The sequence below is a fragment of the Eumetopias jubatus genome, unplaced genomic scaffold, assembly GCF_037043125.1.
Source record: "Eumetopias jubatus isolate StellerSeaLion01/CBP00866 unplaced genomic scaffold, mEumJub1_p1.0 scaffold_10, whole genome shotgun sequence".
In the NCBI taxonomy this organism is placed as follows: Eukaryota; Metazoa; Chordata; class Mammalia; order Carnivora; family Otariidae; genus Eumetopias; species Eumetopias jubatus.
In genome coordinates, this window is record NW_028274816.1 from 128,123,748 (window position 1) to 128,141,388 (window position 17,641).

Genomic DNA, 17,641 nt, shown 5'->3' on the forward strand with positions numbered 1-17,641 from the left:
AACGTAGGTCTTTTAGGAATAAGGAAAATAAAGCCTTTTCAGACAAATAAAAACTGAAAAAAACCTGTCATCAAAAGAACTTCACTAGGGGCACCTGGGTGGCTCAGTCGGTTGGATGTGTGACTCAGGTCATGATCTCGGGGTCATGGAATTGAGCCCTGTCCTGCACTCAGCATGGACTCTGCTTGTCCCTCTCCCTCCCTCTGGCCCTCCCTGCCCCCCACCTCATGTGGTCATGTGGGCGCTCGCTCTCTCTCAAATAAACAACTTCACTAAATATGTTCTAAAGAATATACTTCAGGCAAAAAGAAAATGATCCCAGGTGGAGGGTCTGAAATGCAAAAAGGTATAAAAAGAAAGTAGTAAATACATGGGTGGGTCTAAACAAACATTTACCAACAAAATAAACAACAAAAACAACAAAAATTTGTCTTGGAGGGTTTAAAGGGAAAAAAAGAATGAAAATACATGACAACAGCAGCAAATAAATTGGAGACACAGTGAGAAGAGAATGGTTGGAATTTATTCCATAGTCCCTGTATTATTTGGGAGGAGAGTGAAAAATGCTGAATAACTTGACTTTTGGCAAGGTAAGTGCACATGCTTTAGTTCCTAGGGTAACCACTAATAAAAGAAAAGGAAGGGGAGCCTGGGTGGCTCAGTCATTAAACATCTGCCTTCGGCTCAGGTCATGGTCCCAGGGTCCTGGGATCAAGCCCCGCACTAGGCTCCCTGCTCGGCAGGAAGCCTGTTTCTCCCTCTCCCACAGCTCCTACTTGTGTTCCCTCTCTCACTATATCTCTCTGTCAGATAAATAAATAAAATCTTAAAAAAAAAAAGAAAAGGAAGAGTGGAAAAAGAAATCCAAAAGAAAGTAAGAAAGAAGAAAAAAGGGAACAGAACAGGTAATGGGAAAGCACTGGGAGAAAATATCTACAAAACATGTATCCGGGGCACCTGGGTGGCTCAGTTGGTTAAGCGCCTGCCTTCGGCTCAGGTCATGATGCCGGAGTCCCGGGATCAGGTCCCACGTCGGGCTCCCTGCTCAGCGGGGAGTCTGTTTCTCCTTCTGCCCTTCACCCCGCTCTCACGCTCTCTCTTACTCTCTATCTCTCTCTCAAATAAATAAATACAATCTCAAAAAAAAAAAAAACAACAACAAAACACATACATCTGACAAGGGGCTTATATCCAGATTGTAGAGAGAACTCTTAAAATTTCATAATAAAGGCAAACAACTTGATTTTTCAAATGGGCAGAAGATTTAAACACACACCAAAGAAGATATACAAATGGCAAATAAGCACATGAAAAGTCACTCCTCATCCTCAGTCATTGAGGGGAAACACAGAATGAAATTAAAACCAAAATGAAATGGTACTGCATATCCACCCAAATCCCTAAAGTAAAAAAGACTGACAATACCAAATGTTGGCAAGGATGCAAAGGAACTGAAACTCTTATGCCCTGCTGCAAGGAATTTAAATGATTCAACGACTTTGGAAAACAGCTTAGCAGTTTCTTATGGAATTAAATATATACTTACCGTATGACCCAGGACATCTACTCCTGGGTATTTACCGAAGAGATTAAAATACATGTACACATAGGGTGCCTGAGTGGCTCAGATGGTTAAACGTCTGCCTTCGGCTCAGGTCATGATCCCAGGGTCCTGGGATCGAGCGCCGCATTGGGGTCTCTGCTCAGCAGGGAGCCTGCTTCTCCCCCTCCCTCTGCTTCTCCCCCTGCTCATGTTCTCTCTCTCTCTTTGTATCTCTGTGTCTCAAATGAATTAAAAAAAAAAAAAAAAATCTTAAAAAAAAACAGTTAAAAAAATAAAATAAAATACATGTTCACAAAAAGACTTTCATACAGAGGTTCATGGCAGTTTTATTCATAATAACCCAAAAGTAGAAACAACCGAAATGTTCATCAACAGGTAACCAGATAAACAAAACTGTAGTATATCCTTACAGTAGAATACTATTCAGTAATACAAAGGAACGAGATACTGATTCATATAAACAACATGAATAAATCTCAGACACATTAAGCTGAACAAAAGAAACCAGAAACAAAAGAGTACACACTGTATGATTCCATTTATACGAAACTCTAGAAAGACATCTAATGTATGGTGACAGAAGACAGATCAGTGGTTTACCTGAGGCCGGGGTAGGAATGGAGATCAACTGGAATGGGCACAAAGAAAACTTTTTGGATGATGGAACGTTCTGTATCTTGATTGTGATGATTAGTTACCCAGGTATATAAATTGGCATGTAAGTTGGTCAAACTCACTGAAATGTACTCTTAAGATGGGTTCATTTTACTGTGTATAAATTTACCTCGATAAAACTGATTTTTAAATAATAGTATAGTACATATAAATCCAAATACTCCAATAATTACAGTAACAGTCAATGGATTCAATATTCATAATAGCTCCAAAGAGAAAACAACTCAAATGTCTCAAATATCCTTAAAATAAGAATGGGTAAACTGTAATACAGGAATAAAATGTAGTATTGTAGCAATGAAAATGAATAAACTACAACCACACACATCAACATGGACAGAACTCACAAACGTTACATGGAACAAAATAAGTCAGAGAGAAAAGAATGTAAATAATATGATTAAGCATGATTCCATCTATATGCAAGCAAAACCAAACTATGTTTTAAGAGTACATACTTAAAACAATGCTATAAAAAAGTAAGGGAATGAACTCCACAGGTCAGGATGATAATTACCTATAAGGGTGAGGGAGAACTACCATGGGCACAAAACACAACAGGGAGCTTCTGAGGTGCTAACAACATTCTATTTCTTAACCCAGATAGGGGTTCCATGTGTACTCATTTTATCATCCTTTCAAATGTTTTATACTCTCATCCTCTTTTCTTCATGAATGATATATCTACTTTCCCCCAGGCCAAAAATAAGAATCATAGTCTCCTCTAAGAATGGCATGTGAAAAGCCTCTTTCTTAAAAGCAAGAAAGATAATAGAAAAGATCATGAGAATAAGAAACAATGTTCCTAAAAAGTCCTTTAAAAAAAAAAGGGAGAGGGGCACCTGGGTGGCTCAGTCCTTAAGCGTCTGCCTTCAGCTCAGGTCATGATCCCAGAGCCCTGGGATGGAGCCCCACATCGGGCTCCCTGCTCCGCGGGAAGCCTGCTTCTCCCTCTCCCACTCCCCCTGCTTGTGTTCCTGCTCTTGCTGTCTCTCTCTGTCAAATAAATAAAATCTTAAAAAAAAAAAAAAAAAAGAAAGGGAGAGAGAGAGAGAAGGAGACTACATTTCCCAAAGTAAGATAAAGATGAATATTTCTTTTCCCAAACTGGTCATGAACAATGCTTTCTGTTGTGAGAGGGAGATTCCCCCTTACCCATGAGAATAGTAAATATGGAACCCCGACAAATTTGATATCCTCAAACCATATCCTTCTGCCAGCTTATTACCTGTGGCCCCACCAGAGGTTCAAGCAGCCTGGAATTCTGACTCCCCCTCAACTCCCTCATCTCTACCTCTGTTCCTCTTCAGTCTCAAATCAGACTCAAGGATCACTTTTTGCATCAAAAAACAGCAGCTGCTCAGATTTGGGGGCGGGGGGCAAGATGCTTGCATTGTTTAACTCTCTCAATTAAGTCCAGGGAAGTTTCTGTGTCTTCTGATACAGAAGGCTGGACACTTAAGATGTGGGTGTAATTTGCTAGCTGCGTAACCTTGCTTAAATTATTAAACCTTCCTGGTTATGTTCCTGGTCATCTATAAAACAGGACACAAAATATCTGTCCCACCTGTCTCTGACAGCTGATAGGAGAAATCAAATGAAAACACATATGCAGCAACTATAAAATGTCATCAGGTATTATCAGTGTTTTGCTTTTGTTATTACCTGCCACTACCTCTGAAAGCTACAATTCTTCCTCAGCCACCATTCGGTTGGTTAGGATACAAAGTACAACTTATGCCCTCTCACCCCAACCCCAGAAAACACCCATTTCTCCTGTGTGTTCAACACACAGTACATATCTGGCCTGAGCCCCCGGTAAGCTACACATGTAGAATTTTTCTCAAGAAAAGCTTACAGAGAACTCAGGAAAGGCAGCTGAGAGCCCTGCTGCCAACATTCCTGCCAATAATGTCTTCCTTTCAGAGTTAAGTCCTTCCTGGAGCAAAATAAAATCAAATTGGGAAGCCATAAAATGGCAAGAGAGAGGAGATATCCAGCCCATATTAACTTGTGGGCAATGATGGGATACTGCACTTCAGCACTCTAAACCAAAGCACCAAGGACACCAAACCACACCGTCACCTTGGGGCAAACAGATACCGTTCCTTCACCTGACACGGTAAGAAGCTTAATTTTATGGATATGACTGGATTTTCTCACTTCTTTAGCGTTTCAGAACTGTTTCTCCTCCCCTGACCTAAAGTAACAGATATATTTTAAAAACAAGGACCCTGGAAATCAGAGTCAGGAAAAATAAGGAGGTCCCCTGACACACTCACTTCTTTAACTTTTTCTTCTTTTCCAGGGAATTCTGAGGGAAGAAGTCTATGCTAAGCAGCCTACTGATAGTTGTATCTCCCCCAGAGGGATAGAGGGCATAGCTGAAGGAGGCGTCCTCCTCTGGCCTGCCTTCTAAAGCCTAGACTCTTCTGACCTTTGAATCCATTTCTCACAAAATTTGTTGGCCAAGATGGCTCTTTCTTTGCTAATTTACTCTAAACTGAGCAGTTCTGGAAATGAAGGTCAGGAAGTGCTGATTACCTGGAGAAATCTACCCATGGATCCTTTAGGAGAAAAAGCCCAAGGGCTTCTACCACTAGAGATCTTAGAGAAGGAGGAATGAGAAGGACAGTTTATACAGCTAAACTCAAGCCTAACCCCTTATGAAAGGTGGATTTCCTGTACAACTGTTCTGACAAGCAGAGGATTAGGCACTTCATACATTCTGCTTTGGTAAGAGACTTAGACAGAAGTGAATTGCCACAGAGAAGCAGACTGCTGTACTCAAAGTCTGTGAGGTGGCTGGAAAACAAAGGAACTCTGGTTGTGAATCAAACTTCTCAACTAGAGTCAACCAGCATACCCAACAACAGCATGAAGGTGTGAGGTCTCTACCTCAAGCATCCCAACATATGGGTTAACCACTATCGGTCCCACGTAGACAGCTGTGATTCTCTATTCCTCTGGAGACACACATGTGGCACTCCCTCTACCTCCTGCAATGCAGGATTACTAACGAGCCATAAGAGCAAGCATAATTGATAATGGAAGGAATGCCAGTCCATCCCTACCTCAATCCCTGCCCCGAAATGTTCCCTAAAAGCAGGGAGTACCAACGGCACACAAGAGAAGTGTCTCTTGGGTGCCCTCTTGCTGCCACCGGGGCTTTTCTGCAAGGCTGAAATGGAGTCCTGGCCTATGAACTGGTAGAGGAGGAAAAGGAGGAGGAAAAAGAGGGGGCCAGGGTATAGAAAAGGGAAGTTATTCCAGTGGTGGCCAATGAATAACATCCAATGATTTATAGGAAGTATAATCCAATAATACAGTAAAATAAAACAGTGTGTGACTGAGATGGTTTTGATTCCAGGAATTATAAAACATATTTTTTAAAAAGAGAAAGAGCAAGAGGGAGAGAGAAAAAGGAAAAAAAAAAAAAAGGCCAGATTGGAGCAAATTGGGCACAGATGGGGGATGCAATGGGTTTCAGTGATGCCCTACCACAAACGCTGCTTCAATTATTCCTCTTCAAGAAACTAGAGTCTATTTCCTTAAATTACAGAATTTTCAAAAAATTAAAATTCTTGGAGTGTTTCTGGTTTAGATCAACAGTTCACCCTCCAGCATCACGTCAGCCGATCAGATGGCCACTGAAGTGTTAAATGCTGAGGCACGTGGAGAAGGCCCCATTTCTCCCTTTGGGCTCAGGAATGCTGTAGAGAGATTACCAATTGTGACATCACTCTGGGAACCACCTATCTCACCACTACCCATCACTCGCCAAAGGACAATTTTGGACACAGGCCAGGTAAGGAACACACTGTTCAATGAGAGCTGGCTTGCCCAGAACTGTGGCCTTCTTCATCTGTGCATTCAGTACAGACTTAACTGAGTGCCTAGTAAATACTAGGCACTTTGCTAAGAACCCCCCAAACATCCCTCAAATTTATCTGTCCCCAATCACTTCAGTGCAGGATTCTAGACTTTGTAGTTCCAATGAAGTAGAATTTTTGCAAAGGGCTCATATAAGAGGAGATAGAGGTCTCCCCCACCAATGGCCCTCAACCCATGAATTTTGAGATCATTGCTGAGATCTGAAAGTTTAGTTGGTTAAATGATGTAGCAGAACTCAATTTATTTCCTCCTGTGTGGAGGAGGGCAAATCTGATCTCACATGCTCTGCCTTCCTGAGCTCCAGGGAAAACTATAACCTGGGAAAAGGGGAAAGATGCCTTTTACTCCTAGCTGAGGGTTTTTTCCTCCATTTTTACTTGTGAAGTGTCCAAAGCTTTTAAACAGTTCTATATCTCTCTTGACCACAAGGAAAGCACATTTAAAAAGCAATCACCCTAAAGTGTTAGTATCATTTCTATCCCTGAACTACTGGTATTTTGAAAAGAGGACAGTTATACAAGGGTGGCACTGAACACAAAAAAAATGAATCAGAGGCATCAACAAAGAACATACTTTTTAGTAAGGACGTCCCTGTTGCTCTTCAAATCATACTCCTTAGGTACCATATCTACAAGGAAGGCCCAGGCACAGATTGAAAGGATCCCAACTGCCTTGGGGGCCACAGATCACCTCTGCTTCAGGCTGGAATGTTCCTTCTCCACAGAGTCCAGGAACTGACATATGCAAACACCCACCCAGAAGAACATGTCCAAATAAGAATGGAAAGAAAAATGATGGTCCAGATGTTCTGTAACTCGAAGTGACTGCCAAATCACCAAGACCCCAAGCACCTGGGAGGGCCAGGCAGCATCAGTCCCTTGCTTCCCGGTTTCAGACAGCCAGGGTTCTGCGGCTGGGTGGCGACTCTGACAGCAAGCAGACTGGCCTGGAGAGAAGCCTTCAGAAGGGCACCAGCTGACAGGACTTGGGGGCTGAACACTCAGGGCTGATTTATCACTTCCTTACTCATAAAAATGTGATTCAAACTGCTGTTGATTAGTGAAGGATTTAAATCTTTACCCTCTCCCCAACCCCCTTCCCTCTCCACCCCCGGCACAGATGCTGCTACTCAGCCACAACACCCCCTTCTTGCCACTGTCCGTGCAAGCACAGCACAGGGGCCCAGAGAAGATGACTCATGTGCTGGGAAATGGAAAAGTGCATCTTCCCACCAACCGGCCCCGCTGAGTGCTCTGCTCACCCCTCTCCCAATGGCAGCCCACACAGTGGGGTCTGGACGGCCGCCTCAACTGCACACCGGGTACTTGGCAGCACGTCCGCAGAGCTCTCTGTCCTACTTGAGTGTTATATCCTGTGGCCCAGGCTGTTTTTCCCTGAAACACTCTTGGAGCTTCTGACCACCTCAGCTCATACTCCCCTTGGCCCCAGCTGCCTCATGGAGGTGAGCGTCAGGACAAGGCCAGAAATGAGCAGTCTCAAGCACAGGCTCTGACTTGTCCTTCTTGGCTAGCAGGTCCTCATTATGACCAACCCTGGATGGAAGAGAGTCCTGAAAAAAGAACCTTGGCCTCAAATGGGAGAACCACCTATTTTCTCCTTTTTCTGTTCTCACCACCTCACCTTCCTTTCACCCATATTTTCTTAACCTTTACTTAACAGCAGCTACAAGAAAAGGACTCACTGGTGGCCTATGAAAAGGCCAAGGTATTCCTTTTCATGGAGCAGAAGCTGCTGACAACAGATGCTTCGCAGGCAAGAGCCGCAGGTCCTTTACACTCACACCTCCTGAGACCACAGGTCACTTGAGGCTGGAATGATACCTCGGCAGAGGCTGCAGTTCTGTGACAGAGCAGCAACTCATTGAACTCTGTTTTGCTGTTAGAGGTAGGCAGGAAAATAAATAGAAGGGCACCACAGGAGGCCCCAGCTCCTGAGTCCAGGGAGCTTCCCAATTGGTAGAGGAGAACCAGCAGAGTAACAGTGAAGGAATCAATCTCCCTCCCCTTTGGACTTCACAGCCACCATGACAGCACTTCACAAACTTTATTTCCTCCTTCCTGGAAACCACCACTGCCCCTCAAGGTTGCATGCTTTCTCAGAGGTATTCTCAGGAATAATTAGCCAAGCTCAAAAAGGCACCCAAGCCTCTGCATCTCGACTTCTGCTGTGAATTCTCAATGTTGTAGCAGGCAGCATGAGGGGAGAAAATCCTCTAAGATTCAGATATGATTGAAAACCCAGGTGGACGAGCAGAGGACCTTGCAGAGAAAGTCCCAGGAGAAGCCAAGTTTTCAAGGGAAAGTGTGGCATATATACACTCATCAGGGGAGAAATCCACCACCCCCAATATCAGCAAGCTGAGGCATAACCCCCTAAGTACAAATGGGAAGGGAAATAAATCAACTTCAGAGTGAGAAAGCACTAAGAAAAGATGCAACAAGAGAACTAGCAACACTCTGTCCAGAAAGACCAGGTCTGTTTTACAACAGAATCTGCACAGGACAATTTCCACTTCTTGGCATTTCAGATAATAACCTTCCAGCCCTGAGACCAAACACTCTCTGTCAATGCTCTGAAACGATTCTTGGCAGCATGGACCAAATAAACATACAAAACAATGTCACCCCCATGCTACATATTTCCTTCAAGTCAAACCACATCATCCTTACCTAAGTGGGGTGGAGGGGACGGAAGGGATCCTGGTAACATCCTTCAACAGTGACCTGGTCATAAGAACATTTAAAAATCCTGCCAATCAGCCCCTCCCTCCCCACCCCCCATGTCAAAAAAACCCCAGTGTTCAGAAAAGCATTTCAGAATGCACACCAGTATAATGGCCAAATTCTAGGCCTGGTGATTTTTGTGCTTCCAGCTTGAGTCACCAAAGTCATCAATTCACTGTTCGTACTCCCTGGCAGGCTCCCACAAGGGATAGCCCATAGGGAACTAGACTTTTCCATATTGAACAAACAGGGTACATGCGTCCAGAAACAGCTATTCCCAATCCCTGCCAAGCGTATGGTCTCTGCAATGAAACATTTCAGCAATGCCTCTCCCCTGGGAGAGGCTCTGGGTCTGTAGCCTCCAAGAGGCCTTGCTGCTGCCTTTAGCATGGCCAGATGTGCAACAGCATCTCTGGGTTTGCAAATTAAGCTCTATACCCATGATTCCTTCCTTTCATCCCACCCAAGCACTACAGAGTCATACAGATTTCAGAGAGTAAATTAAAAATCTGAGAGGCAATGATAGGGAAGTGTGTGTGTGCGTGTGTGTGTATCAGGGGGAATGTAGTGGTATGGTAGCATACGAAAGAAGCTAGATTCAGTTTATCTGTGTGGATAAAGATGCCAGCCATTCCTTACCTTTCAGCTGAGAGTTGTGTACAGCAAACATGTTGATGGTCATAAGCTGCAGCATGCGGGTACTTCCAATAGGAGGGGGGCTGTGCTGCAGCAGCACCTGGAACTCCTTGAGGACCTTCTCAGCCACCGCAGGGAATGTCTCCATCCTGCAAATACAGCCAGCTCATTCAGGGAGGCACGTGCCCAAGAGCAGTTGGTGTGCACACGCACACGCGCACACAAACTCTCACCCCACCCCACCACGCCGTGTCTCTCTGAAAGCAGACCACTAATGCCTAGGACGTTTTCTTTCACAAACCTTCCTGGTATCCTAAGGTTGTGACCACATTTAAGAAAAAGAATTGATCAGGGATCAGAGATGGAAACAACTCAACCTCTGGATACGTCACTATGAGTTATTAGGCTTTGGTATGCTATTTCCTAACCCCTGGCAACCACTGGATTCAAGCTGAAATCAAAGTTTCTCTCTGAAACACTCAGTTTTTGTGAATAGTGAACAAATTTCCTTAAAGCTCTACAACCTACATATTCCCCAAACTCTCTGGTATGAAAACTGTATTCCTTAAAAAGAGGTTCATGAATCTAGAGTGTCTTCACTCAAGGCTTCGCTTCAGGAAACCAGACATAGTTCTGCTGCTGTCTTTTAGGCACTATCACACTAATTGCTCCACCTAGGGATCCCAGACTTCCCCTTGAAGAAGCCCTAGACCAAGGGCCCCCATGATCTGTTTCAGTCTTTCCTGTGTTGCTGTCCTCCTCCCTCTCACAAGCCTCTGCTCATCAGGGTCTGTATGTTTTCAGGCCAGTGGAAATCTAATGCCCTGGCCAACTGCCACTCCCAATACAGGAAGAGCCTATAATGTAGGGAGGTAGAAATCCAGCCAGTGACCTAGGGCTCCTAAAGAGAGGTCATTCAAACCACTGCTTGCCAAATGTGGCCACTGGATCCCAAACAGTGGTGCATGCCTGGAGCTCCTTTGGAAACACGAACAAACCACAGTTCAAGTCCTCAGAAAATAAAAAGCAAATTCAAACTTGGTGCTAGAGAGAGAAACCAGGCACATGGGCCTTAGAGCCATGCTAAACAATTCGTGGTCAGCAGAGTATCTTTTATCCATCCTCAACCCCCACCCCACAAACAAACAAACTCCTTGTGGTACACTGGGGGGGGGGGGGGGGGTGCGGCGGTGAGGAATAGGTCCGGGCTGGATTAATAAATAGCTTCTGGAAAGCCACAGGGAAGGGAATCTTTCTCAAAAGATACAAAACAGTTTCAAGTCCTAGAGAAAGGTGCTTCTGGTTTCACCTGAACCTTGGCCCTTTCGCCACTGAGTAATACCCTCCCCGTGTTAGGAAAAAAACTCCAGAGTTTTCTGGCATCTTAGCAATCTTCATTCCTTACCCTTGGATGGCAACTCCTATTACTGACCTTCTAGTACCCAGGAGTCATGCCACAGCTATGGGTCAATTACAGTTTATACTCCAGTTCCCTTCTCTGCTGAGCTGTCCTCATTTTCATTGGCACAAAACATGCCATGTATTTGCTTTTTTCCCCAACGTGCCATTTCAAGTGCCCCCCCCCCCCCAAAAAACAAGGAAAAAAAAAAGAACCTTGTTTTTCCTTCCAATTCAGAACCATTAAAACTCTTGGTAGGTTTGGAATGGCAGAGAGTGATATGTTTGGGGCTGGAATGGATCCATTTTTCCCCATGGGCTATAACAAAGGTTTCATTTTAAATCTTGACACTGTGCAGCACTCTTTCTGGTCGGAGGTGGGGAGGGGGGCTAGCACTTCTCATTACGAGAATAGCAGCGTTCACTCTGCTTGAAAAGCAGCCACAATGGGCAAGTTTCAGAGCCATGTGTCTCCGTGTTGAAAGGCAGTAGAGAGCCAGCACAAAACGACAGGACAGAGGCGTCACGTGGGACAGTCCTGCTTCGAAGCTGTGTCTGAGGAAGCCTCTTCCCCAGGATGGGAACTGAAACAGATCCATTAACTCCCTAGGTCAGACTGAAGTCTCAAATGAGCACCAGGTCAAATATCCACATCTCTCTCTCTCTTTTTTTTTTAACAACAACAACAAAAAAAGATCCTCCCTTTGTCTTTCAACTAGTACAATAGAACTATAACAAAAGAAAAACTCAAATACAAAAGGATATCGGTTAGAATAACTTCAACTCTGAGATAAGAGGGAAGACGAATCCACTCAGACTAAAGCAGCTTTGTTAGGCAATAACTGAGGGACGCACAGATAAAAGATCCTTCCTCAGAGCTCAATAGCGGGGTTTCTGCTTCCCAGTTTTGTCACTAAAATGCTGATTTGGGCCTCAAACCACCTGTAAGTAGTTTTATGTCTTTCTTTTTGCTCCACCTGATATTATAGGATAAAAATTACACTGAAATGGAAATATAATTTACAACTTATGTTTGAAGTTTTATAAAATTATAAAAAGCAGCAATAGCAGTAGCAGCAAAGGAGGAGGGGAGAGAGCATAAAAAGATGGTAATTTATTAAAAAAAAAAGATGGTAATTTATAACAGCAAAAAATTGGAAACAGCCTAAAATGCCCAACAACAGCAGATTAAGACGGCACATCCATATAATTGAATTCTATTTTTTAATTTTTTATTTAAATTCAATTTAATTAACATACAGCATATTATTAGTTTCAAGGTAGAATTTAGTGATTCCTCAGTTAGATCAGAACATATAACACCCAGTACTTGAATTCTTTTTTTTAAAAGTTATATTAGAGGGGCGCCTGGATGGCTCTGTCAGTTAAGCATCCACCTTCGGCCCAGGTCATGATCCCAGGGTCCTGGGATCGAGCCCCACATTGGGCTCCCTGCTCCGCGGAAAGCCCGCTTCTCCCTCTCCCATTCCCCCTGCTTGTGTTCCCTCTCTCACTGTGTCTCTCTCTCTGTCAGATAAATAAATAAAATCTTTAAAAAAAAATGTTGTATTAGATTTTTAATCATGTGGGGGAAAGTTCAATATATATTAAATGAAAACACTTTTAAAATAGTTGAATGTCCCTTGTCATACATATTTGTAAAAAAATAAATGTGTGATATGTATAGATAAAAAAAATATACACCAAGTGTTAAGCGTGGAGAGTTATTTCTGGATAGTGAGAAGATGGGCAATTTTTTATTTCTTCTTTTGCTGGGTTTTCTTAATATTTTACAATGAGCACTGTATGCAGTAAATAGATTTTTCCCTACAATGAATACATCTGACTTTTGTATATAAAACATTTATAATTTTAAAAATAAATCAAGACATAAACATTGCATTTTTCACAATTCAAAGACCAAAATAAATATATCAGTCTTTGAATTCCAAGAGACCTTGAAGCTGTGCAAATAGCGTGACTAAGCAAGCAAGTAAAAACTAAAGCGGCAACTTTAACCAATGTAATAATGGGAAGCAAAATTATTCTATTTGTCACAAATCAAAAGTCTCCAGGCTGCCAGCTTCCCAACCTCTCTTAGTAGAGTCCAGGCGCAGGTCTTATCTGCCTCTCACCAGGAAAGCAAGTGTCTGTCAGGAGCCATATGGAATCCCTGACTGAATCCTCTTCCTGAGCCTGAGAAGATTCTGTCCCTATCCTTAAAAACTGCAGAAGATACAATCATTTTCAGGATAAGCATTTTGCAGACTTAAGTGACTGCTTTCCAAAGTGATCTCTAGAGATACCTTGTCTCATTTGAATGGCAGTTTCAAGAAACCAGTCTTTCAGACAACACTGGGACCTAAATTGGGAGTGACTCAGACAGTGACTAACGGGACAGCACCCAACCTCTCAGACGCTGAGGAACGCAGCTGGGCTAGATGACATTCTCTGCAGAAAAGAATCACGCTTCCTAACTTTTTTCAACTTCTTAATTTTTAAAAACTAAACAAGATAGGAGCAATCCAGTAGCAGAACAAAAACAAACAAAACTAAGCCATGTGACAGGATAGAGATGAGAGAAAAAAAAATCATGGTGCTACAGAACATAAGGACTGGAAAGGACCTTGGACATCATCTATTTAAACTGCTGATAAGGAAACTGAAGCCCAAAGAGGCTTTGACTTTTTCCCTCTCGAGGTCTTGTAATTAGTCAGTGGTGAAAACAAAACTTTTCCCTTGGGCACCTGATTCCACCTAATGCTCTGAACCTCTTTTTCCCTGGACACAGAGGAGGGAGACTCGTGTTGCACACAGTTGGCATTCCAGCGGATACAGATGCGATTCGGAACACCTAGCACAGAGAAGACACAGGCCCGGAGAGCAAAGCAACCCAGGGCTTTTCTCAAAAGGCAGGCGGGACAGTGGATGTGTCTTCAGCTGCTCCCCATTACAATCTCCTCACTCTTAATTCGTTTTCAACGCCTCCCACATTTCACATCTTCTTGGTAATTAGGCAACAGTCCATGTTGTTGTGTGTGGCTTGGGCTCACTCCTTTTCTAGTCTTACAGACTACTATGCTTCCCCCCGCCCCCCCCCCCCCACAATAGAAGTTACTGCTGTTTCTGCCTTCCAGAATAAATATGGGACTCAACTCTTTTCCTTCCAGGAGAGCACAAGAATACTCATCAAGGGGCTGGAGTGCCTAGAATTTACATACATTTTCCTCATGTGAACACAACTGTAACTCATTTTTTATGAAGGTGAACGTAGACTGGCCTTATCTTTTTGCCAACAGAATATGTTATATGCAGGAATGGAAGAGATCCTGAAAAATAATCTGGACCACAGCAAACCACCTCTGACAAATGAGATAATCTATTCTTTTTTAAAGACTTCCAGAGAAGAAAATTCCCATCTTCCCTCTGTGAAATTTTCTTATACCTAACCCAAATCTCTTCAGCTGCAACATAAGCCTATTTTCTCTTGCTGTCATCCCAAAGAAATCAAAACTATCCGGTTATGACTCTTTTATAAACGTAAGGTACCCCACAGCTGTCTCTAAATAGACTTTTGTTTTTTACCTTAACGTTTTGCGTGTGTTTTTTTTTAAGATTTTATTTTTAAGCAATCTCTACACCCAACGTGGGGTTCGAACCCACAACCCTGAGATCAAGAGTCACATGCTCCACCAACTGAGCCAGCCAGGTGCCTCTTACTTTAATTTTATTAAGATTAATTTTTTCTCTCAGAAATAATTTTCTAGCTTTTCAATCATTATGGTTCTTTCCCAAAGTTCCTCCAAAATATATGTATCTAACTATAAGGATTTTTAAAGGGAACAAAAGTAAGATTCTACCTAATACTCAGACCTGACAAAAATATATGTTAAATATTCCTACATTCTAGACCAAGATTTAGAACTTCTTTAGCTCCCCAAATCTCTAACAGAACAGTGGTTTCCAGCCAGGAGCAATTTTGCCCCCCAGGGAACATTTGGCATTGTCTGGTGACATCTGTAATTGTCATGACTGGTGAGGAGAGGCAGGGATACCACTGGTACATAGTGGGGAGAAGCCTGGGAAGCTGTTAAAATCCTACAACACACAGGACAGACTCCAACAACCAAGAATTATAAGGCTCAAAATATCAATGGTACAAAGGTTGAGAAATACTGACTCAGAACATCATGGTACACGAAAATTTAAAGAACAAACACAGGAAAAGGAAAAAAAGGAGAGAAATAGAGTGGAAAGGTAGTAAGGTAGTAAGAAAGATTTTTAAAATGAGAAAAAAGATAATAAAAAGGAGCCATATTTTAAGTGCAGCATAATTGTATTTCCTGCTGTGATGCGTTATTTTATGAAATGACCTTGATATCATCTTGTCCACCTTGTAGGTGCAGCTTGACACGACTCACTAGTGATTGGCCTGGATCTACTATAACCTACTAGAATACTAGATCCTTCTCTCTAGTCTTTGACAATCTGTCCATTTCTTGTAATGATTTATTCAGGCATACAGCAAGTATTTCCTGAGTACCTACTGTATGCTAGGCGCTGGGGATACAACAGCGTCGAGCAAAAACTCCTGCCAGGGTAGAGCCTACTGGGTGGGGTGGGGGGAGCTACTGACACACCTGATTTCCTTTTCCCAAGTGAATTACTTTACACTTAGTTCTCCCAATAGAGATGCATCTGTTGGCACTACTCCAAGTTTCCCTAGTGATTTCAAAATCAAGACTACCCTTGTGCTGGCCATCACTGTCACTCTTGCCCAGGTTGATGACAAATGAGTATGTAACAAGCACACTTTCTAGTTCACCATGTTTTTCACAGTGTTTCTTGAAGCAAGACAAAGCCTTTCTGCTTCTCCCACTAAGGAAACCTTCTAGAGCATTACAGATAAACTCAGAAGGCTATGGCAGAAAGTGAGGGAAACACTGACAACAATGGGGGATCCAAAAGATATACCTCAAAGGGCAGCTCATAATAAAACCTCCAACTCAGGAAATATGAAAACGCAGACGAAGACCCATCAGAGAGTGCTGCCACTTACTTGTCTCCTAGACTACAGAGGCACTCAGCACACCTCTAGTCTGGTGTGCAGGCATTCATCAGGCTTTAGGATCACTAGTTTTATACAGTGAGGAAAAATTCTGATCCATGAAAGGAATACTCAAAACATGATCTCTTTCCAGGGATTTAATGGATGAAGTAACAGGGTTTTGCACACACCATCTTCCCTGAGATTTACATGTAAGTCCATGGTGGATGGGGAAACCAAAGAAAAGTCTTAGCATTTATGGAGATCACAATATGGTGCATAAACCTGAGCAGAGAAGAAAGGGGTATGGTTCAGAAGGAAGAGAAAATGTTAGAGGAAAGATAATGTTACTCTTCTCTTTAAGGGAAAATTAGTGGACAGCATTCTCCCCAAGGAGGACCCCTGGCAGCTGTACCTAGGGATTGAGTATGATTTCCTTAAGAAGCTCACTAGGGGCTGAGCTGGAAGGCAGAGGAAAGAGAAATCAGAGGGATTAGAGGTGGGGGTTGGATGTTTAAAAGGGGGCTTTAGTAAAGATAGAGAAAGAAGAGACACAGATGCAGAATAATATTTCCCAAACTTCATGAGCACAGTGAGTGAAGAGAAGGTGGAGGCCTCTAAGAATTCACACCCTGTGCCCTCAGTTACAAACACAGTCTAGTTGCTAACAATATTAAATTCCAAAATGACTTGTAATGTAGGAAAATAAAATAAACATCCTGCACACTTACCCAATCCGGGTAAACAGCTTCCCATGGGCATGGAGAAAACTGAGGATGAACCTTTTGTTCAGCTGCATGGGAAAAAGAGAGAGGAGAAAACAATTAAACTTTCCCCAGTTTCCTGTTACTGAACAGAGTCCCTAGTGACACAATAACCTGGCCAGGGTCTAAGGGGTGGGCACTAGGGATGGGAACCAAATGAACATGCCCAAAGCCTCACACAGACCCAGGGCACATGCCCAACAGCTGTGGATCAGCTGAGCCACCATGACAGCAGGCTCAGTGAGTGGACAGCACCCTCTGCTGGCAGCGGTGCCTATGTGCAGGCAATGAAGGGATGACCGAAGCGCTCAGATCTAGGAGTCACTCTGGCCCACAATGATGGAAATGAAACAATGACAAAGACAGGGAAAATACTCTGATCTTGTAAGTTCCTAATCTTATTTATAAGCTATTTTTCTACCCATCCAAGAAAGCAGGACTCTTGTAACCACAGATAATCTAACTCAACACTAACTCATCCAACTGTACTTCTCCAGCTTTTAAAACAAAAATTTAAGTTCTAGATCTAGAGCTGAAAATTCAAGTGTCTACAGGGGCCAGGTACAAAATAGGCTACTGGGGACAGTAGTGCTCGACAGCTGTTCCACTCCGCTTCTGCTCTCTGTAGGCCCAGGATCATCATCTCTTTCCTTTTATCTTCTCCCCTTTTAAAGAAAAGCTGAAAGCTAGGTTTTTACGTGAAAACCTCTGGCTTTTAAATGTTGGCTACTAATGGAAAAAGTTTAAGACATTAGGCAAGCCAAAAACACATATTTGCCAGCCATATCTGGCCCACAAGCTACCAAATTTACAATCTTCAGTTTAAGGTTCCACAAAATCTACTTCTATCAAAACCAAGGGGAAAGATCCTCTGATCAAACCAAGGGTGGGGGGAAAAATTCAACTCAAAGAAAGTGCA

General features: G+C 42.9%; 1 protein-coding gene across 4 annotated transcripts in view; it reads right to left on the reverse strand.

Moving 5' to 3' along the window:
• The window catches only part of SMG6 (SMG6 nonsense mediated mRNA decay factor), a 227,848-nt gene that overhangs the window by 163,529 nt on the left and 46,678 nt on the right, over positions 1–17,641 (reverse strand). For all 4 annotated transcript variants that reach the window (XM_028109088.2, XM_028109089.2, XM_028109091.2 and 1 more), the window contains exons 9-10: positions 16,690–16,751; positions 9,517–9,662 (exon numbers count right to left, since the gene is read on the reverse strand). In XM_028109088.2, the coding sequence (XP_027964889.1) occupies positions 9,517–9,662; positions 16,690–16,751 (208 nt within the window). The remainder of the gene's footprint in view (positions 1–9,516; positions 9,663–16,689; positions 16,752–17,641) is intronic.